The 23,680-nt window shown below is 36.0% G+C and overlaps 1 protein-coding gene across 1 annotated transcript in view; it reads left to right on the top strand.

Annotated features, from left to right (window-relative positions):
- The window catches only part of RSPO2 (R-spondin 2), a 91,499-nt gene that overhangs the window by 39,671 nt on the left and 28,148 nt on the right, over nucleotides 1-23,680 (top strand). The window contains exon 4 of the mRNA XM_008064822.2: nucleotides 2,502-2,690. Coding sequence (XP_008063013.2) covers nucleotides 2,502-2,690 — 189 coding nt within the window. The remainder of the gene's footprint in view (nucleotides 1-2,501; nucleotides 2,691-23,680) is intronic.

A 23,680-nucleotide genomic window follows, 5' to 3' on the forward strand; every position in this document is an offset into this window, starting at 1 on the left:
AAAAAAAAAAAAAAAAAAAAAATTAGAGAAACACTGTGCTCAGAAGAAAACATTTTCAAGCAATGCTGTTGATTAGCTCTGTTGCTTTTGCTATGTTATTTAAATTATAGGCCTTCTTGTTTAGCCATTTGTGTAAAAAACAGTGAGTTGAAAAGAAATTTTTGTGCCAAATATATTTTGTTGCTGCTTGGCTGCATGTTACAAAGCATCTTAAAAAATTTCAGTACATTTAGATAGCTGGAATGCATAATTTAATATATACATATATTCTATTCATAAAAAATAATTAGGAATACACTTTTATAAATGTTTTATCTCCTGAATGTTTTAAAGATATTTGGGCTTTTTTAAAAATACCACTGATGAAAAAGTATAGGTCTGTCAGGGGCTACATTTTGATGAATGCCTGAATCTAATCATGGGTGGATTGACATGTCCCCCTCCCCTATTCCAAATTTTATTTATCTGATATGATATACAACAGAGCTATGTTTTATAAATTAGATATTTCATCCCTTAAAATGGAAACTTAAAAGGCCTATTTTTTTCTATGAAAATTTTGCTAAAATAGTCTGTAATATATTTGAGAGTTTGTAGAGAAGAATACCTCTAAATGAGAGATTTTTGAAGAAATGTATACACTTATGTTCCTATTTATGTGTGAGTTGATACCTTCATACAGGTGCCACCTTACTAAAAGTAAGAAAGTAATTAGAAGAGCATATTCAGAACTTTTGCTTTTGAGAGGCAAGGCCCACACCCATTATTCAGTGGAAATGCTGGTGAAATCCTTAACTAAATATCCAGGCTTGGTGGCTCATGTCTGTAATCCCAGTGACTCAGGCTGTGGCAGAAGAAATGATATAGAGGTAGGGTTGCTTAAGGTCAGGAGTTCAAGACCAGCCAGGGCAACATAGCCAGAATCTCAAAGAAAGAAAGAAATCCTTAACCACAAATATATTACAGATAGAGTCCTATTCATTCCCCTGGATAAAAGTCTTAAATGGTTTTGAAAAAACCTAAGCATAGCAATGATGCCTGCTGAGATCTAGAAGGCTAAAATATTAATTGTATGTGAAATCTGGACCTGAATCCTCTCCATTATCGCGAAGGAACTTTTTAATGTTGAAATTGATGAGGAAGTTTAGCTTTGTATGTCTTTATCCTTTTATTGCCTCCTCCACCTCCACAGGGCTTGGGAGGATAGCCTACTTTTCCACTATATGAACTTACAGAAAAGGATGCTAAAAGCTTTCACATATCTAGGCAAACAGGATTTTCTTTTCTTTTTTTTTGAATTGGAGTCTCACTCCGTCACCCAGACTGGAGTGCAGTAGCACACTCCTGGCCACCGCAGCCTTGACCTGCTGGGCTCTGGCGATCCTTCCGCCTCAGTCTTCCAAGTAGCTGGAGTTACAGGCGCACGCTACCATGCCCGGCTAGTTTTTGATTTATTGTAGAGACGAGGCCTCGCCAAGTTGCTCAGGCTGGTCTCAAACCTGTGGGCTCAGGCAGTCCACTTGCCTCAGTCTCCCAAAGTGCTGGGATTACAGACTGAGCCACTGAGTCCAGCCCAAACAGACATTTTCAAATATCTGGTATGTTTATTTACTTTCAAACTCTAGTAATTTACAACAGCATTAGAGGGAATAAAAAAATACATACAGTAAGTTTCCTACAAACCTTCAAGTTGCAAACTTAAATATTTGAATGTGTATTCACATATTCAATCATAGGTGCCGTGTCTGGAATACATTGTCACACGTGTGCATCTTCTACAAGAAATTGTGCTTTTGTGTACTGTACAGTAGTTTATTTTTATGTGCTATTGTGTAAAAAGGATTATAAACCTCTTAGAATACATATAGCTGATTGTGTTAGTTGCATACCTAGGCTAACTTTGTTGGACTTATGAGCAAATTGAACTTACGAATGTGCGCTAGGAATGGAACTTGTTTGTATGTAGGGGCCTTACTGTACTGTAGTTTCCAGATACCTGTTGAAAAAATAAAGTGAATCAGAAAACGCAAAACAAGCTCCCCATCTTTTTCACCAGCACTTCCAAAATAAAACACACTTGTGGACTGGGGAGGGGAATGAAGAATTAACCTGCAAAATTTTCTTTTCTGTCACAGTATGAAATCGTATTTTCTACTTTAGGCTTTAGCTTTTGAATCTTTTAAATATCATACATTTCAGGGTCATTATAACTGGCTAGTAACATCCTTCAAAAAACAAAGATGTGATAAATAGCCACTTTTAAATTACTTTTGTGGCATTTGTTTGTTATAGATACAAATATCCTATGGTTCAAATAATTAAAGTTCCCAAAAGACCAGTATAGGTCTTTGTATGCTGTACCAATTGATTTTTGGTTAAAAAATGTTTGGTGTCTAAATGGGAGGAGTAGAGAAACACTGTAATAAATTTGATAACCATGGAGTAAATAAATACCAAATTGTTATCTATTTGTGTGTGTGTTTTTTTCTAATCTTTGTTAGAAGGATGTGAAGTTGGTCATTGGAGTGAATGGGGAACTTGTAGCAGAAATAATCGCACGTGTGGATTTAAATGGGGTCTGGAGACAAGAACACGACAGATTGTTAAAAAGCCAGCAAAAGACACAATACCCTGTCCAACCATTGCTGAATCCAGGAGATGTAAGATGGCTATGAGGCACTGTCCAGGAGGTAGGTTTGAATATCATCCCTACTGTGTGTTGTGTGCGTTCTGAAACCTTCTTCTTCCTAACCATTTTCCCTCCCAACAAAAATTATTTATCTATGAAGGAAACCTGATGATGACATCAGTGAGGGGGTAAAATTCTGTTGTACTCATTTAGAAACAAATGCTTAGGTTGTAAAGAATATAAAGTGAATATTTCACTTTCATGGAAACTTAAAAATAATTTAGAAGAGTATATTAGAAACAAGCTTCCAATTTTTAAAAAATTATTTTTGCAAATATACCGTACAAGTGGGTTCTTATAAAATTGGGACTTGGCAGATGTTGCTCTGAGGGAACCGCTGACTTTTGGTTGAGAAGAATTTAGATTAGAAAGATTTGTGGGATCTGTAAAGTCATCTGCATTGTTCCTAGTTGAAGGTGACAACTTAAAATAAACTTGCCCAAACACTGGGAGGGATAAACATGGGCTTAATGTCACCACGATTAGCTGTTTCTCTTTGTTTTGATAATAGTTTGTAGAAAACAGCTACTAGTATGTGTGTTTATTCAAGTCTGTATAGTAATTGAGCTGGTTGGTAGTAATTATTCTGTAATAACAGGATTAGGCCCATTTAGAAATTAGAAGAGTCTGTAGCTAAGGTGCTGCCTGCAGCTGAATTGGTATGTCAAGATGCAGTTCTTAGCATTGTCACCGTGCTGCCACTTAACAGCAGTAATCACTGGTTGCCATTTACTGTATCATTAGCAGATGCTCCACTGCCAGAGATGAAGTTGGGATTTTCTAATGCACAAAATAGAAAAGCAAAAGAGGAAAGTTGTGTTTGGAAGACTGCCCTACAAAAGAATCATAACGTTTGTTTACCTTCGTTCTTTCTGTGGGTACATAGGTTTTCAGCTTCATGACTATAGCCCAGAAAGAGAATATATCTCTGCTTAAAATGAGTTTATATCTGTAGCATGCTGCCTCAACAAAAATGTCTATGATCCATGGAGAAAGACAAAACTTTTAAGACTTGAAGACTCCAGCTGGCCTTTGAGAACTATTAGATCCAGATTCAGAAGCTACTATTAGGAAAGCAGCTTTTCCTCTTGAATTAGTTTTGCTTTTCCTTACTGGGTCTTTGAAAAAAAGGTTTTTTTGGGTCTGCTTTTCGCTAACAAGGATGGTTTTGTTCACTTAAACTGGATATTTTTCAGTCAAAATATAAGAAAATATTTTCTTACAAAACTAATAAGCCACTTCTTGGATAGCTGAGAGCATTTAACCTGCAACCTTCTGCCTAAAAACAAACCTGATGTATTCAGGTATTGGAAATAAAGGCTTTCTTTGTTGTATATTGTTTATATAACTAGCCCCTCCCCCATTCCTTCTCCAGCAACATGGTTCCCCAATTGTGGTTTACACTAATAGCAAAAATTAAACTGGAAATGCTCCTATAACAAACATGCTTATGTGTAACAAGAGCCAACATGCCAACACATTTTCCACCCCTCCAAAACTTTTTATTTTGACCCAGTCCCAGACTTGCTTGAGAATTTTCTAGATAACAGCTAGATTGTTAACCATATGTCAATTGCATTTGTATCTTTTATGCTACCAACAACAGTATACTATCTTAATGGGATATAAACTGACATTGCAATTGAAATTTATGCTAAAGAAATGCTTATCTGTGATCTGCTAATACCCTCTTTTTGACAAGTAAACCCGTAATAGACTTGAATTCATATTTAGGTTTTACTAAGTTTTATTTAATAGAAAAGACTAGCTATTCCCTGTATCTACATTTTCAGTTTAATAAAATTAATTTTTATATAACCTTTAAAGCAGGTTTTCAAAGTTATATTGAAATATTTTATTGTTTTATTAAAAGGGAATTAAAATATAGTTAGTTGTTGATAGAAATGACAAATTATTCTGCAGTAAATTAGCTTCTATTTACAAATGTAAGAAATGAAAACTAGAAAATTGGCTTTGTAACTTGAGAACCAATTGATAAAAATTGGCATAACTTCCAGTGGAGTATCCCACCTTGCCTCAGGTGAGAGGGAGGGAAAAGTTCCTTTCTCCAGTAGGTCATGGTGATTAATGGAAGAATGGAGGAGAAAACTACTTTATCCCTTTTTACATCTTGATTTGATTTCAGTGATCTGCTTTGACAAACCATGCAAAAATGTAAGTCGTAATCAGGTTGGGAATACAGGCATTTTTTAGATCTTTTCAACATATGTATGGATTTTTCTCCTGTTGGAGCCAATCTTAACCTGATTGCACACAAAAGCAGCCTCAACCTCTTCACACTCAAGCAGCGGCATATTAAAATCAGCTGCTTTTGATTACTGAAAGTCATGAGTTAGAGGTCAGTGTAATGGAATAGTCACTCAGTGTATAAGATATTACACTGAAAGCTATTAAATATGAGAACATAAATGGTTGTAAGAGTTTAAACAAAACAGTGTAATGCTCTAGCCTAGTTTTTTCCTTAACTGTCATGTACTTAATTGCTTTTAAGAAAATAAATATCTGGAAATATCTTTAGTAGGGGATTGATTTACACTTGAAGTACTCAGGGTTCATTCCCACACTTGTCCTTTAGATCAGTTATCTTTTCATTCATTTTTGACGACATAACTTGTTTCTTGAACTTTTCCAACATTCATTCTTCAGAGACCTGGTCTGGAAGATCAGGTATCTGGGTCTCTACATCCTGTCAACTCATTAATTTGGTAACCCCTGGCAAGTCACTTAACCTCTCTTGGCCTCAATTTCCTCATTTGTAAAATGGAGGGTCTTGGGGCAGGTGATCTCTGAGGTCCTGTCTAGTTCTAAAATCTGATGATTCTAGGTTTAATGGCCAAAAGATGCAGGTAGGTTCTGTGGTTGTCATGTGAGAGGTGAGGAAGAGACGTGTAGGCTCAAGAGCCTTGTCTCATGAACAAGAGTCTGAACACTTTTCCAGTAGCTGCCCTGTGCATTTTCTAAGCCTTTTATGTCTGGCAGCTTCCATTTGCCTGCTTTAGGAAGGACACTGCTTTGGTAGTCAGTCCACAAAGACTAAGCAAGATTTTTTCAAAATCTGCATGTGACCTGCAGTAGTGTAGCTACCAATATAGCAGAACTCAGGAAAATAAGAGAAGGGGTGGGGCGAAGGGAGCATGAAAACCCTTAAAAAAATAGAAAGATAGACAATGAGTGAGAGAAAAAAAATTGGACAGTTAGTGTATGAAACAAGTGAAAAGAATGAACTACTTAAAACAAAAAACTACTGATTGCAAGTATAACTATCTCTGCCCCTTTCTCCCTACCTGAGTATGCTAATTAATAATGTTAATCCTGTTGAGACTACTTTATTCTGTTTATATAAAACCTGAAACTCTAAATGGGAAAAATTTCAAGTCTGGGCCATGTTGCATATTAGGCAATATTATAAAAGAAAAAGATAAACATGCTATTATCATATATTTAAATGATAAATGGAAGAGCCAAGATACGATAATGGAGAATGGTCTTGTGCAGGAAAACATGTCATCTGTAGGTGGCTGTAATCTACTCTTTCACAGGATTGGCCAAAATCATGACCTCAACCTGTAACATTCTGTACTACCTGTATGAGACTCTTCACTATTTTGTCAAATCTCATGACAACTGATTTTGTTCATTTATTCTATCAGATGTTTGTCAAACACTGCTATAGTGCCAATCATTGTTCTAGACATGGGATTACTTGAAGAATCAGTAGAGCTTTTTCTGGTGGGAATAACTGCAATAAAGAAGTAAATGGATGAATATATATATAAGTTCGTGTGGAGACTAGGACTGTGCAAAAAAATAGGATAGGGGGCTGGTGAATGGGTTGAGGGTATACTATTTCATGTAGGATGTTCAGGAAAAATGAGTAACTTACATTTGATAAGAGATTTGAATAAAGGAGATATTTGGAAGCTCTAAGGAAAACTTCTTTTTTGGTGAATATCCTTGTTTCTCCCATTATATTTAACAAAGAGGAAGAAATTGAGCTCCAGGGAAGCTCGCTCTCGTCCAAGATGACACATAAGTTAATAGTAGTAGAGCCAAGAGTTAGACCACTATTTTGCTGTCTAGGAAATTTAACTTTTCCTGTGCTTTTTCCTTGGCCCTTATGATAAAAATCAAAGACAAATACCCAAGTTTTAACTATTTCCCCCTCCATGTAGAAATATAATTTTACTTTTGCTCTACAAGCAGTTTTTAAAATATAATACCTTCTATTACTACCTCTTCCTGACGTCTTCCAACTTGAAATAGCTAACTAGTGAGAGGTACCCAAAGGTAATTGTGTAAGTGCCAACATTCAGTTGGCGGCTTTGGTTTTATACAGCTGCCCCTATTTATTTATTTTTGAATTGGGGCCTCATTCTGTCCCCCAGGCTGGAAGGCAGTGGCACAGTCACAACTCACTGCAGCCACGACCAACTTGGCTCAGGTGATCCTTCTGTCTCAGCCTCCCGAGAAGATGGGACTTTAGGTGTGAACCATCATGCCCACAGCTGCCCCTGTTAAGGCCCTTTTCTCATTTAATTTTTAGAGTCATTGGTCCTCAGTTTGTAGGGGGAAAACTGGCCTCAAGATTGTTCTTTCCATCCTTGGTCTTTCAAACTCAACCCTCTAGAGGAGGCTGCCTTGTGTGAAGCCACACCCGGTCATCTCTGACTGGTTGCTCCTTGGCCTACACAGAAGTCCTGGATAATCTGAGACCTGTTCCCACATTGATGACTCTGTGCCCAGTGTGGCTTTTTAAAAGCATTTCAACAATCAGACTCTTTAGCAGTTCAGGTGATACTTTGATATATGCTGGGTTAGCTTTCTACCTCTTGCTCATGGATACCTCAACTCACTGTAGTGCTGTTTTAAGTAATCATATAGCAGTTCTTAAACTTTACATGTTCTTAGTACTGTGCTAAAATTTAAAAGTGAAATCTACTGCATACCATTTCAATTTAAAAATACTCTTATGAGACATTACCTGATCATTATCTATTTTTTTAAAATGACTCTTAACTTGATAGGAAACAAAACAAACTATTAATTAGCAACTTAGAACCTTAATCTCTGGAAACATCTACTTTTTAAAAGGTAACAGTAATAAGACCTTTCTAATCTATGTTTTCTGTATATAAACTGACAGCAACATGTGGACTAGGTATTAGATAATTTAACTAAAGATGGTTGTAGATTGTGATGGGTTAACCTGAGAGCAGGAAATAAGCACATTTTCAGTAGGATAAGGTCAAGAAAATAGTCTTTGGACATATGTTCTTTATTTCTTTACATTTTGTTTACATTTGAATTGCAATTTATATCATCTGCTTTACATATGCCAACCACAAGAGTAGTTTGGAAGAGAGAGGATAAGACAGAACCTCTTTCTTTTAGAGTTTGTTGGGAATGTCAATATTCAAATTTTTATATGAAGAAGATAGTGTCTGCAGTAAAATTCTTGTTGCCCTTCTGTGTGCTATGCTAAAAAATCTTATGTTTCTTTGAAAAAATCAGTGATTTGTGGTAGTCATTTTAAATTAAGCAAATTATCCTATTTTCGCAGTACTCTGAATATGTAGAAACTAACTGTAATTTTTTTAATGATTATAAACTAGGAATCCATAAGCAGCCACTTTCTTCAATGCTAATGTATAGTGGTTATATAAAGTTGACATTTAACAAAGATCCACCTGCCTCTAAACATTTCTCTCAGTAGCTAAAGTATCTGAAATTCCTGCTTCAGAGTTCTTAACAGTATCTTGGGAAGTATCCTCTTTCTCACCCCATCCCATCCCCAAAATAAAAATAAAAAAAAATTTTTTTTTTTTTGCTTGTTTCCTGGAAAGTGGGCAGAGGATAACCTTTGAAACCTGTTGTTGGTGGTAGTAATTTTTTTTTCTTTTCAGGCAATCTTTTTTCAAATTTACTAATTCTCCCATTTTGGAGGGTAAGGGTCTAAGGAAATGGGGGAGCAAAAAAGTAGGCACCAAATTAAGTATAGTCTTGGGCATAGATATGGACATGGACATAAACATCTAAGGGGTGCAAAGCCCTCAGAATATGGAGACTGGGGATATAAGACAGCTCCTTTTCCTAGTTTTACTTGGAGTCTATCCTAGCGCCAGTCTTGCGTGCCAGAGGGGACCAGGGGTAGTGAGCTAGTGAGAGGAGCCTCACCTTTGTGCCATTCTCCACAGCTTCCCATCTGGACTCTACTTAGCCCCATTTCATTATAGTCTGGGGCAGCATCATGTACTAGTCTCTTTTTATGGGTACTTGTAAAAAGAATTTCTCAACTACATATGCCACTGAACACCCAAAATTCTTTGTGACACAAGGCAAAGACAGGGAAATTCCAAAAGGACATTTCTTTTATGAATTTTACACAGCATTAAGTTTCTCTGATCTTAATGTAAAGTATATAAAACAATTTTTATAACACTCCAAAATAAAAACTACTTTAATAGGACACACGTAGTGTCCGTAGTAGAGTTCTCCCCTCCTTACAGGAGACATTTCCCCCTTATAAGATAAGAAAGTCTTAAGTATAAACCCCCTAATGGTTTCTTAGAACAACTTATTCTTCTCATCAGACGCCTCTCTGGGATCATTGCAGGGTGTTGATATAAAGAGAACAGGCGGTTTGCTCACCGAGGTTTCCTGCAATACTTCTCTAGCTACTAGATTGATCTAGAGCTGGACTTGTGGCTATCCTCCAGTATCAGAAGACAGAAAGAAACATTTTAGTGGAAAGAATGACAGAGTTTTACTAAAATCCCAGCATGATTCACGTTGTCATCATATAGAAGTATTTAAGATGATAAAATTAGTTTGTGTACCAGAGAGGTGGCAAACACTTTTTTCATTTATTTGACCTAAAAATGTAAAGGCAGTGGATTTTGCTTTACAAGTGACCTGTTTATGTGATACTTGGATCTGATATTTCTTTGCATTAATATTATTTTGTAATTTGGAAACTAAGACTAAAATATTTGAACTTATCAAGTAACATTTAACAATTAATGCTGTCCCCTTCTATCCTGTTCATTAGTCAAAAGACTTGGTGATAATTTAATGTAAAAAGATATATAATAGCATAGACAAAAGAAAAAATGTAATAGATCAGAACTAGGAAAAATCCAAATTAGAATAAGAGCTCAAGACCTATAAAATAGGCTGCATGAATTTATGTTGATTGAATTAATTGAGCTAAAAATTTGACTTTAGGTTTGTCACCAAAGAGAAAAAGTAGATATGATCCTTTTTATCTTAATTTAAAATGAATGGTTAATTATAAAATACAATATCAACGTCTTTTGGAGGGAAAAATATCACATATATGTATATACAAATATACATATATACTTGTGCACACACTGCATTTATACACACATATAAATACTCATTCCAATTTCAGACATATTAAGGAATGTATATGTGTGGGGGGAGGTAGGACTTACATCATATAATTGAAATTAATGATACTTATAAAAAAGAAAATATTCTAACTTTGTAGGGAGATAAACACTAAATAGATTTCTGCAATATGAAACAGATTGCTCAAATGAGGACTCACCTTCAGGGCAATAGGTAATATGGTGACAGCATCCTTAACAACATTCACATCATATTCCTGTTTCCAGAAGGCCGAAGATGGTTTGGTGTTTATTCCTGGATGGGAGCTGAAGGTGTAACTTTGAACATGACTCAATAGAGCCATGAGGAATACAGAATCAAGACCTTTTTTACTTATTTGTTACTTTTGACTAGAATCATTCAGTAGATTCTCTTTTGCTTTTTGATTCAGGGTGTCACTCAGACCAGAGTACAGTGGCCCAATTACAGCTTACTGCAGCCTCAAACTCCTGGTTCAAGTGATCTTCCCACCCCAGTCCACCACACACAGCTAATTTATTATTATTGTTATTTTTAATAGAGACAAGGTCTCACTCTGTTGCCTGGGCTGGACTCAAACTCCTGGGCTCAAGCGATCCTCCTGCCTTGTTCTCCCAAAGTGCTGGGATTCCACGCATGAGATGCCATACCCAAACCATCCAGTAAGTTCTTTTAGTGAATATTGAATGCATTTGGAACTTCATACTATTTAGGAAATCTAGAAAATGTACTGATCTGTTGTCTTGTTGGGGGAAATTATTCTTCAAACTTGTCAATAAGCATGATGTCTTTTCTAGATAGTAAGATATTCTTAAATAAAAGCAGAAGTTACATATTTAGATGCAGAGTTATTTCTGGTGATTATTTCAAGCCCTGCATTGATATTTTAGATAATGTTTTGTGATTTTTGCTTCTTCTCCAAGACTGGCCTTTGATCATCTTAATCTGTGTCAAAACTACTTGTTATGAGAGAACCAAGTGGATTTTGAGTAAATGCTTACTGAGTTGAATTGATTTTATTAAAGTATGTCACAAGTTACCTTCTCATTTCTCTTCTGAACCTGATTCCCTAAGATAATTCGGTGTTGGAGCTGGAATTCTAAGCAATTCATGATTTTTGTATTGCTATGTCTGTAAGTTCATCAGATTGTTCAAACACACATTACTTCCTATGTTCTAAAGAAATGGGGGAAGTGGGAAGGGGGAATGGTACAAACAAGAATTTACTGTATAATCAAATTAAGGGAAGAAGAAAATGCACATTATGAAATAAGCAGAGAAACAAAATTGAATTTTTAAATGTCAAGTAAGTATTGTTGCAGGCTCTGATATAATAGAAAAGCATAGAAAATAGAGGAAAATAGCTGTTGTGGTCAGAAAATATTTTCTGAAGAGCAAAACTTAAGTTACCTTAGGAGAAATGGGTAGAAACCATGTTTAAAAAGGGAGATCATTTTAATCAGAGAGAACTTTGTGAAGAAAGATGTAGATACTAAAATGTGTTTCATGCACCCAAATAAGTTTGAGCAAATGAACTTGGCGGAAGCTCTGTGTTTGTGAATAGCTGTCATAGATGCTTATACCAAAAAGTATTCTGGCCGTGAAGTATGTTCATGGAGAAGACAGAATTGTGCCTTGTACACCATGGGGAGCCACAGGAGACTTGCGTGTGGTGATATTTTCGTAGAAAGCTGACTGAAGATGGAAGTGACTGAATGTTGTGTTGGTAAGGTATAAGAGAGAGGGTCAACTGTATATCTCAGATTTGGAGTAGAGTTGTGAGCAGAGTCTGAGTTTAAAGGGAGAATTACCAGAGAAGAATTTTTAGGTTCTGATGTTTATGTATTTTTCAGTTATGCTTGCTTCTCTAAACAGTGTAGGATTTTGACTTGGCTTACTTTCTGCTGTGACCCCTGTATCTCTCTGCCAACTTTCAAAGCCAGGCCATTCCCTAGTTTGCATTTTTGCCATTTTTTCTTTTCTTTTTCTAAATCTAGGCACATTTTTGCTTTCACTGTAAGTGAACTATATATGTTTCAACTATTACTTTTATTTGCCATTTACCCTGGATATGTTATTCCTTATTTTCTAGCCATGTTATCCTTCTAATTGGAGTGCTCTGAAAATTTCATGTACACGAATCAAATATTATTCAGGTCAAGTACGGAAATGTTCCTACAAGGCCCGGTTTCAATTGTATACTCTAGGATGGATTTATCTAGTATGTCGGTTTCTAGCAGCTGGCTGGAACATTGGGTTGAGAAGGATTCTGAGTTAAGTGCTTAGTTCAGGAAAAAACAAACAAACATACAGTTAATCAATTTTCAGAGTTTGTGGCACGGAGTGGGAAGCAATGTATCCTGTATTTGTTCCTCACTAATTCTAATTCTTTACCTTGTTGTGCTCATGATCATCCTGCTGCCTTCTCCTTGAGGCTCCAACACACATGAACATCTTTGACAAATAGTCCTCTAGATTCTGTTTTACACTTTCAGTGATGATGGATGTTTTTATGTTGGAAAAAACCAAATGAAAATTTAAATGGAGTTTTAAAGTTGGTATTGTTGGTTTTGGCATTTATGGGTTGAATGTCATCACGTTACCTAATTTCCCAAAGCTTAGCCATGTATGAAATGGGGAGGACATAACACAGGATTGTTGTGAATAGTAAAGCAGCTTGTATGCAAAGAGGGGAGTTTGTCATATTATTCTGTTGCATTTTGTTGTGTTACTGGTATAAATGATGCAGTATTTTTCATCATTCTCATAGCTGACTTACTCTTGCTTCTTCCTTCTTTGATTTCAGCTGACCTCATGGCTGCAACTTTCATTCAGACATGAATCTTCTTTCTCAGCCCCAGTTCCATGGATTCATCTGTTGGTGGGCCTCTCTCCCTACATATCCTGCCCACCATGCACAACTAAGTGTAGCTAAAGCATAACTCACTATCCTTTCAAAGCCCATTTCTACTGGAGTGGTCATTCTTCCCAAAGGCATCATTAGGTTTCCAGTTACCTAGGCTCTAAGCCCTAGTTTTGAATCTCTTCATTACATTCATACATATCTGGACTCAAATCGTTACTCAACCTCCTAAAAGTGTGCAACCTAAAGAAGTTTACTTAATCCCTGTAAGCTTCCATGTCAGCATCTGTGTTATGGGGATAATAACAAACACTTTCTTCGTGGGATTGCTATGAAGATTAAATGACATCTTTCATGCCTTGTATAGGGTGAAATATTAGAAAGTGTGAGTTATGTTTTTAATAACCACCCACCTAGTGCCATGTCTCAAATGCCCATGCATCTTCATTACTATTGTCTCTATGTGAAGCCTTTTAATTATCTTTACCTAGCATATTGCTATAACTTAGACAGAGGGAGGAAAGGTTAATTTACGTTGCAGGTAACAGATGTGTCAGCATATGAAAAGGCAATCTCATTTCGCTCCTTCAGTGTCATCTAGTAACTCATTTATAAATCTTAAGCCGAGTATGTGAATATTCAGTAAGAAGTTAAAGCATGGGTATAACATGTGATACATCATTTATAACAAGTGAGCAACTCACGTCATTGGAATGCAATGAGCCTAAAGTCAGAAAAGTAAGTACAGAGGTGAAACACATTACATTCTCAAAATGGTGGGAACAGTCACTGAGTACCCAAATTAGCATAGGGGTAGGTAGTACAAAGCAAACAAAACTCAAATGTTTACAGGTATGAAGGCTATAAAATGAATAGGGCAAGTTAATGGTGACTGAGGAGGTGAGACTTCAGGATTCAGACCTGGAATTATGGGAGGATGAGTAAATGAAAAGGAGTAGAGGGTGATAGAGAAGATTGAACAAAAGTATGAAAAAAGGATGTGTATAACCTAACATTTATGCAAACATTGATAATTTGTTGAAACAATGCTTGTGTAAGGGAGGAAAAGGACAAAAATTTAGGAAGAAAGAGTAGACATAAGGAGAAGGAACGAACTCAGGAGATAATTGAAAATCTATAAGAGTTGGTTACCAAATTGCATCTTGTGGATTGGCCATTGCTGGGAGAATTTGACGTTAACTGGAGAATGATCACAGGGAAGAGGAAGTCTGTGTCTATCTGTGGTGGTGATTACAAACTTTAAACTTGACTATGTGACTGTTGGGTAAGAAGTTAAATCATTAGTATAACACATAATACAAAGTTTATAACAAGTAAATGAGCTACCCACATCATTGGAATGAAATGAACCTTAAGTTAGAAAAGTGGATACAGAGGTGTAACAAATTCAGTAATGTGCAATGTCATTCTGTCTGTGCTGAAAGATGTTTTTTGCTTTGGAAATTAAAATTTTAACACCCGTTAACATGTCAGTAATAAATCTTAAGGAAAGAAGTGAGATTTTTTAGACGGGAAGGAAACTGTAGGCCTAGATTCAGTATTAAAACTAGATTCTATGCAGGATATCATGGTATATGGGTTTTTCTAAGGGCTTGAGGAGAGGATTAACAGGTAGGGATCTAGGCTCTCACCTGGGTTGAACAAACTTAGTTTTCCTTTTTTATATTTTAGGGATTCTACGTGCATGAGTTTTTCTTTGTAAAAAGAGCATGTCTTCCAATAAAACCAAACTTTAAGATGCTCTCCTTTGCATCTCTTTTTTCTGTTGGAAACTAGGGTGCTTAGAGGCTGAGTGAATTCCCCATAGTAATGGTGGACAGTAAAGACAAGCTTAGTTCTTGCTTAGACATCAAACCTAGAGCTCTCTTTCTCATGCAGTTTTTTTGTCTTTCAACCCATAATAACTTGTGGGAATACCGCAGGGGTAGTGCAATGAGGACTTTTTATGTTATTGTATATAACCTCTATGGTGATTAGACTTTTATTTATGCAGTGTTTGTTTTCAAAATAGTAGTATGAAAACTTAGCATGGACTAAATAACATATCTTCTATTTGTAATGAACTCTACGAGAATCTTTGATAGACCAATAAAAAAATTCTCCCTTTAACTAGTTTGCAATCTTTCATTTGGATCTACAAATAGTATTTCTCATATGCCTCTTAAACATTTTACTCAGCAATTAGTATCTTCCCTTGTCCCTAGAAGAAAATTCTCACAAGTTGTACATCTTTTCTGCTCACTTATTGGTGATATAATTCTGTGATCACTTTGAATCACTGATACGTCTTAATCTAGTTATTAGAATGTCTAAGGCTGGGCATGGTGGCCCACACCTGCAATCCCAGCACTTTGGAAAGTCAAGGCAGGACAATCTCTTGAGCCCAGTAATTCGAAACCAGTCCAGGCAACATAATGAGACCTAATCTCTACAAAAAACTAAAATTAAAAAAAAAAAAAAGCTGGGCATAGTGGTACACACCTGCAGTCCCAGTTACTCAAAAGGGTTAGGTGGAAAGATTGTCTGATCCCAGGAGATCAAGGCTGTGGTGAACTGTGATCATACCACTGCCTTTCAGCCTGGGTGACAGAGACCCTGACTCGGGGGGGGGGGGGGGGGGAGGGAAGAATGGTCCAAAATAATAATAAAATTTTAAACTTGAATTAGTAATAGGTCTTTGATTATGATGATTATTTATCTTGGACTTATAAATAGAAAATGTACAAGAGACTTTGGCTGATTTGAAGAGTCTGTTTTCCAAAATGCTAAGTTTGTATACCTTTTTCTTGAAAATTCTAAAGGAAATGAACCTCTAATGAAATGCAATGGTAAAAGCAATCGAGTGTTGATACAGATAACATGTATATTGTGTAGGCTCCCATCCCCCTCTGCCTCTCATCTTTTCATCTTATGTTGAAGCCTGTAGAAGAAAACCACATGCCTCTGTCTTGCATCTGTGCAAAGATTTCTTGTAGTATTGTGTATTTTACATATTGAGAGTGGTATTGCTAGCTTGAGTAATTTACAGTAATTTCTGCCTCAAATGTCAAGTGTCTGTTGCACTTCAGATCTTCCTCTATTTGGTATAATTGTCAATTCTAAGCGTGCAGATTGACTTAATACAGTCATCAAATATGCTTTGAATTAAAAGTTATTTGGTTAGCTTCTGTAGTTCTGTTTGAAGCAGTGCACTCTATATTTCCATTACCAGTTTGCTTCTACTTTATCAGAAACATAAGACCTGTATAGCCCAAAAACCACTATGTGAAATCTTTTCACCAGGCAGATGACAAGTGAGCCTCTAGTTGCAAAACTATAACATTGGTAGTTACCTAGTTTGAACCACCCTTTTATACTAGCTTACATTTACTAAGAACTTGCTCAAAGGAGTTCAAACAAGGGTGGTGACCTTTTAAGCACCTATATTTAAAATTTTAAAAATCATTTAGTTCTCAAATTATTATTTTATGTAACTTTCAGTATTTAGCAACAAATTATTCCACAATCAGTGTTTTGCAATGAATGCATAATCAAAGACAGTTGAAAATTCAAATTATGTGATTGTTTATTCTCCTTGTATGTGTGTGTGTGTGTGTGTGTGCGTGTGCACATGTGTGAAAGAGTAAGGAAGAAAGGAAAGAGAGAGAATTAGTATTTTCACCACTGCATTCAGGGAAATGTTCAGTGTTGTGCTCGGCATTTTGTTTGACAGTTATCACATTGTTTTCATTGTCTCTCCACTTTTGTTTATTTCCTTGCTTCTTAAGCAGCCTGATGAAATCTCATCAGCTAACTGGGTTTGAATTTTGATGAGTGCCAAGTTGCTTTGATGAAATCTAGTGTAATTATCTTAAACCCAATTTTATTTGGCTTTAGTGCTGACATTTTCCATATTGATAAAATTAGTGCATTTGTCCGCTACTGGAGATAGAAACCCAGTAAGGAACAAAGCACAAATAAAAAGCAACCACAATTTAAGTTCATTTTTACCTTTGTTTCAAAACTAGCTTGTGCATGCATTCAAACTTTTTTATGTTTTAGCATCTGTTCCTTTAACAACAACAACACTATAAGAATTAGTTATTAGCACAAACTACCCTCACCCAAGAACTAGAAAAAGCAAATATACAGAAAAAACTTTGGTGTCCTGTTATCTGTATTCTCCTAAGAGAGGCAAAAAAATAAAAAATAATAAAAATTCTGATATTTAAAATACAAGATATTTTATTTTATCAACAAAGAAATAAATTTAGTTTAAAAATTTGACTTCTTAGCGCTATTTCAGGCTACAAAAATGGAACCATAAGGAAGCCACAATATCTTAAACTTAGATCTTAATTTCTGACATGATGTAGAGAAAATTAAGCCCACTAAAAATATTATTTAATTAAATTATGTGATGATACTATTGTATCTCTTAGATCATTGACGCTGGAATTTCAAGAGATTTGGGTGTTAGATCATGGTATTGCAGATCGTTTTCATATTGTTTACATAGGCTGAAGTAAGACATTTAGGTGTTCAGCCAGTACACTTTTTCCTCCTAACACAGGAGGGCAGCAACTTTCTGTTGTACACAGGGCTTCTGACTCAAATTTCTCCTGAGTCTGGAATTGGAAGAGAGATTCTGCTTTTAAAGAGTAACTGCAGTCCAGGCAGCATGGTTAGTTCCATGTTTTTGCTATTGTAAGTAGTGCTGGATTAAAAAAAATGGTACTGGCCAGGCTCGGTGGCTCAGCCTGTAATCCCAGAACTTTGGGAGGCCATGGTGAGTGGATTGCCTGAGCCTGCAGGTTCGAGACCATTCCGGACAACTTGGCGAGGCCTCGTCTCTACGATAAATAAAAAAAAATAACAGAGCATGGTAGCACATGCATGTTGTTTCAGCTACTTGGAAGGCTGAGGCGAAGGATCACCTGAGTCCAGCAGGTCGACACTGGGGTGGCCATGAGCATGCCCTTGTACTCCAGCCTGGGGGACAGAGTGAGACTCCAACTCAAAAAAAAAAAAAAATTGGTACATATACACGATGGAATATTGCACAGCCGTAAAGAAGAACAAAATTATGGACTTTGCAGCAACTTGGATGGCTTTAGAATCTATAATACTCAGTGATAATATCACAGAAACAAAGTACTGAGTACCATATGTTCTCACGCATAAGCGGACCCTGAACGTTTACCATAATACTATAAGAAAGGAATTGGCAGTAGGCAGCAACTGCCAGGGGAAGGGGAGCACATAACATTAATTAGGGTACCTGATCTCAAACCAGGTAAAGTGGGAACCAAAGGTCCAAACTTTACCTGTACAATGATCACTTGTATACCTAATCTTGAGTTGTGCGCCACATCTTTAAAAGAAAATAAATTTTAAAAAAGAGACAAGTTTAAAACTTAAAAAGAGTAACTATGGGCATAGTCTAGCCACCATTGGAGGTTCTTGGGGGTTCAAGGGCTGCTGTCTGAACACTTTGAGATTATTCTCTACTTATTTTAGTTTTCTGGTTTGAGTTGATTCTATAAAGTTACTCTAGAATTTTGACCCCCCCCCAAAGCCTAGCATAGAACATCTCTACTCTAAAACTCTTACATATGGTGGCAGTTTAATTGAAGGCAGATAATTGCTGGCAGGCCCTGGGAGAAAGATACATTTCTTCAAAAATATGAGCCTTGGTATAACCCGATTCAAATGCCTTTTCCTTTGCATGTTTTTTCCTTGATCAGTTTTCATTGGACATAGCCCGACTTAGTCACTAACTCTAAAGAATTAATTTCTTAGTTTTCCTACATTGTTTATTGAGAGTTCAATCAAGGAAGAGTACATCAGAATTACACCAATACTGAGTTTCGTTAACTATGAAATCAAGTGACTTCCTGTGTATGAACAGAAAGGAATCAACATATGCTGAATTCTTCACTGGTTAGATTTACTCATGGTCTCAATGATGCCCAGATCCAAAAGAAATGAACATTTATCAGAGTGAATTCTTATGGTGGTATAAATTTCATTTTGTTTGATAAGTAATCCATGATAGCTTTTTATTTAAGTAAATGTCTGGCAAGGGCTCCCTTAATGGATTTTACAGATGAAGCCCCAAGATGTGAAATTTTAAAAAAGATGTACATGTATGATGTATAGTGTGTAGAAATTAACTTTACATAAATAACTTCAGAATCTACTACTAGTTATAATTACCTATTTTTTGCACTGACTTATTAGACTGTTGTTTGTTATCATAATATAGACCAAACATCTAAAGAAGACATTGTAACACCCAAGTTCCTAGACTCCATGCAGTTTGATCTAGAGTAAGGCAACCACAGATTTCTAGATGGAAAATGTACAAAAGTGACATCTTACAGCTCTGTTCTGAGCATCTTTTTATGGATTCTGATTATGACCTATGTCACAGCACCAGATGAATCTCAGGCTTGTTCAAAAACATTGATGAAATATGCATTTTTCTGGTATGATACATGGCTTTTCATTGTAATACAATGTTAAAAAAACCATGAGCTATGATGATGAAGTGATTGAAGGCTTAAAACAAGTATATAAGCTGCTACAGCTAAAATTAAAGAACCAAATGCTGGCAGCTGATAAAACAGACACCACAGAAAACTGCTGATGCCAATTGTTGGAGGAATTCATAAAGGAGATACAGTAAACCTTTCTAAAAAAAATTATCAGAGAGGATCTGTGATTGGTGTTTTGATCAATGGCTAAAACTGTTCAGTGTGTTTGATTTTTTTTTTCTCTCATTCATCTATTGGTTAAAATGTTTCAAGTGGCTTTTTTTGAAAGAAAATAGATTTTCTTTCAAAATTATACTTAGAGAAGGGTTCCTCGGATTTCCAAGTTGTTTCTTCTTTGATATCTTGCATCTCCATTGCTTGCTAGATCCTACTTCAGGAAGAGATTTGTTGAGGCAGTACTAAATGGCTGTTGGCCAAGAAGCTATGAGCAAAGTATTCACTGGGAATTGAAGTTTTTCTAAAAGAAACAGACCATCTGACTTTTTAATTAGAAAATCGCTCAAGTCCACACCTCAGTGTCATCTCTTGGGACTCCTAAGCCAGAATCTTGGGTAGCTTTACTAGTGTTTTTCTTTTTTAAAACACGCAATAAAAATGTAGAACCATAGCCAGGGGAGGGATGAAGGGTAAGGGGGTATGTCTCCAGGGATTGATAACAGGATTAGAACTTTGTAGAAATAATTTGCATTTCTGGCTAGTGTCTGTTATAAAACACACATACTTTACTTGGCTGGAGTTATGAAACCTGGTGTTTTACATTTTGAGATCCTTTAAGGCAAAATCCAACACTTTATCTGCTAAGCAGACATGACCACCTCTGAGAAAACTTAAGAATTAGCCCTCAGCACAGGAAGAAGTAGACTCATTTGAGAGGAAATCCACTCAGGACAAAGCTCTTTATTTAGCCAGTTCAGTGGCAATAGCAGAATTATCTTCGGATTGTTGGTAGGTAGAATTGAAGATTATATTATAATAGCAAAATCAAAAGGCTCTAGGGTAGCTACAACCTATACTGTTGAGGCCACTGACTTAAAAGACATCAGTTTGGATCTGTAGATATTAGTGATTTTCTTAAAGTTATCTTTGGCTCAACGATGATATGAAATAATTTTATTAGGAGAAATACTGTTGTTTCAAAAACCACACTTATCTAAAGTAGCCATTTTATTTGTAAAACCACAGAAAAATCAAGTGTTTATTACCAAGCTTGTAGCAAATGATAAACTGAGATTTCTAGATATATATTTTTTCTCTTTTTATATTGATAGAATGTGGGCAAAATGCTTTAATTGGCATCTTCTGTCCCATGTTTCTGTAGAGCTTGAGAAGGTTCTTTAAGGGTGTTAGTAATACAAAGAGAATGACAACTAATTTTGAAATATTACTACACCCTCAGCAGTTCAGGCTCTGTTCTTGCTAATATCTTCCATTTTGAGTTATTGAACAGTAAAACAGGCAAAAGCACAATACACACAGCCTTAATGTAAATTATAAGTTAATTAATTTAAACTGGCATTCTGTGTAACTATCCCTTAGTAACTTTTTCATCATTGAGCCCTTTGGCCTAGCAACTTTTCAGCATCCCCTGCTCCCATTTTCCCTGCTAAACAGTTTGTGATAGATCAGCTGTACCACCAGGCCATCAAATGTATTCAATTTTGGAAGCAAACACTTCATGGTTGTTTAAAAATCCAGAGTATTCACATGGGGAAAGTGTGGGAGGTTTCAAGTTTCTGAAACGTTCTGCAGAAAATGAAGTGATAACAGTTTCTGCCGGTGGCCATATGACTCAATAATAACTGGAAGGAAAAAAAAGTGTTTGTTTATACTTGGCCAGATTTAATAACAAGCAAAAATTATCTTTATTTTTGCTCACAAATGTTTCTTTTCTTCACAATCCCTTTCCTCACCTTTTGTAGATATGTCAGCCTTTTCTGACACCTGGTTTCACTCTTGGAGACATGTCCAAAATGTATTTGTGCTGATTCAAGGATTTGTTTTAATTTCATCAGAAACACAACAACAGGAAAAAAAATCTCAATTCTGTTGCTACAGTGCAATATTTATTAACCCGTGTTGTAACAAAATGTGGGTGGCATTTGTAGTAGGCAGTCTGATACAAATGTTTAGAAGGCTTTCATTTCAATTCCAGGACTTTCTGCCTCAGTTCATCAAAATGCTTTACTCTTAATGCTTACAGAATACATTTGGCACCAACATGTGCTCACATGATCTTTTGTTGTGTTTAAACTTCTTCCCAACTTGTCTGGCCAGATTTTTATTTTATTTTGTTCCATAGACACATCTGTCCCCTGTCCCCTCAGAGGTTATATGCCTCTTGGGAGGGACTCCTTTTTACTGAACCTTGGCTTTGTGTTTAGCTTCCAGTAACTTTACACATTGCTAGAGATATCAGGTGGACCACTTGATTTTTAATTCAGTTGGTTGATGGGTTGGGGAATTATGGTCTGTCTTATTATATTTATTTATTTGCATTAAGTGGGTGGGCTATTACAACTTTAATGAATGACCTTGTGTGATGATAGTGTTGTGGGCAGAGAGAATGCATATTTTGAAAAGAAAAACTTTAATTTAAATATGTTGAGTAATTCTGCAGGAATTCATAAATGAAAGGTTTAAGATACGGTATTTTAAAGAGAAAGCCTGGAGTACTTGCCTAGGAAAAGGGTGGGTAGTTAGAAACTATTCAAGGCTGACATTGCTTGAACATTTCTGGGTTAATTTTAATTTTTTTCTGAATATTTTCAAACTCTGAATTCACAAAGACTACTATAAACAGGCAAGATTTTGATGTAATAAGATGCATGACAAAAATGTAGCAAAACAATTTTTTTGTTTAGTTTTTTTTATTTTACTTTAGTTTTTATTGTGGCAATAAAGCTCCTAATTTTATTAAATGTTTTATCTATTCTAACATAGAATTTAGACTCTAAGGACACTACATTTTTATGTTCTCAAGTGTTTGACACAGTTCTACTATACTGCAATTTGATTTCAAGCATCCTATTGTGGACAGGCTCAGGATTTTAAGCAGACATACAAGAAAAATCTGTATCTATCCCGTTTACTCCTATTCCTTCGATGTTTGTATGAGCAGAGTATATTTTTATAACTGGTCTGCTGGAAATATTGAAGGGAACTCTACCTGTAATACAGATCAATCTATCTGATGAAGCCCCCAGTTACTAAAAGTCTTGATGAGAGTGACTTTACAGAAAGGTTATAGTGTAGAGTTGCAATTTAGACATCCAAGGGTATTTTGATGTTTCTCCTGTGGATTACCTACAGTTCCTTGATGACCTGGTATCTGTAGCTGATACAAATCTGTTCCAGCACCACCACATTTTGGACTCTGCTGTTGGCCATCTACTTCATCTGTTTCTATTTTTTTCTGTCCTTCAAATATGGGCTGCAGAATAGCAAAGGAATAAAAATTAAAATGGCAAGTGAGTACAGAGAGCAAAAGGTTTGAGATTGTCTCCCTGGGGCTGCCACTTATTAACTATACAGCCTTGGACATTTCTCTGTTACTGTGGGGGCAGATTATGGAATCCACATTGCAGGCTTGTGAGATTTAAGGAGAATGCACAGTGTCTGCATGTAGCTAATGTTTGCTGGATGCCTATAGCTATTTAATTAGCGTAAGTGTGGCAACTCTCTCAGCTGATCGTGGATAGCTTGCTAAGACAACAGAGCCCTTTAAGTTCCGGAAAGATTTTTAGATCCTCTGCTACGCAGGAAAACTTAGATGTTTTATTCATGAAGGATGAAGAGCACCATGTTACCATTCACAGAGGACTGTTTTGTGGCCCTGGCACATCAGTCCCAAGCCTTCATGTTTTGTGAACCTTCCCATCTGCTTGTTTACTATCCCCACTGACTTGGGTAGTTTTCTATAATTTCTGTATCTGATTATGGGTTCCCAAAATCTTGACAATCTTCCCAGGAGAATAAAAATTTCTTAAAATCCAGGACCCAATAGGAAGTTATGAGGTTATAAAATTCTAAGGTAAATATTTAGATTATACAGATTTTGATGCTTAGCTCATAATAAGCAACTTTTGGATTGTTAATATATATTTTGAAAGAAGTTTAACAATTATTATCTTAAAGATTTAAAGAAGTACATAACTT

This window comes from Carlito syrichta, unplaced genomic scaffold (assembly GCF_000164805.1).
Source record: "Carlito syrichta isolate Samal-C Ts95f unplaced genomic scaffold, Tarsius_syrichta-2.0.1 Scaffold308074, whole genome shotgun sequence".
NCBI classification, from domain to species: domain Eukaryota; kingdom Metazoa; phylum Chordata; class Mammalia; order Primates; family Tarsiidae; genus Carlito; species Carlito syrichta.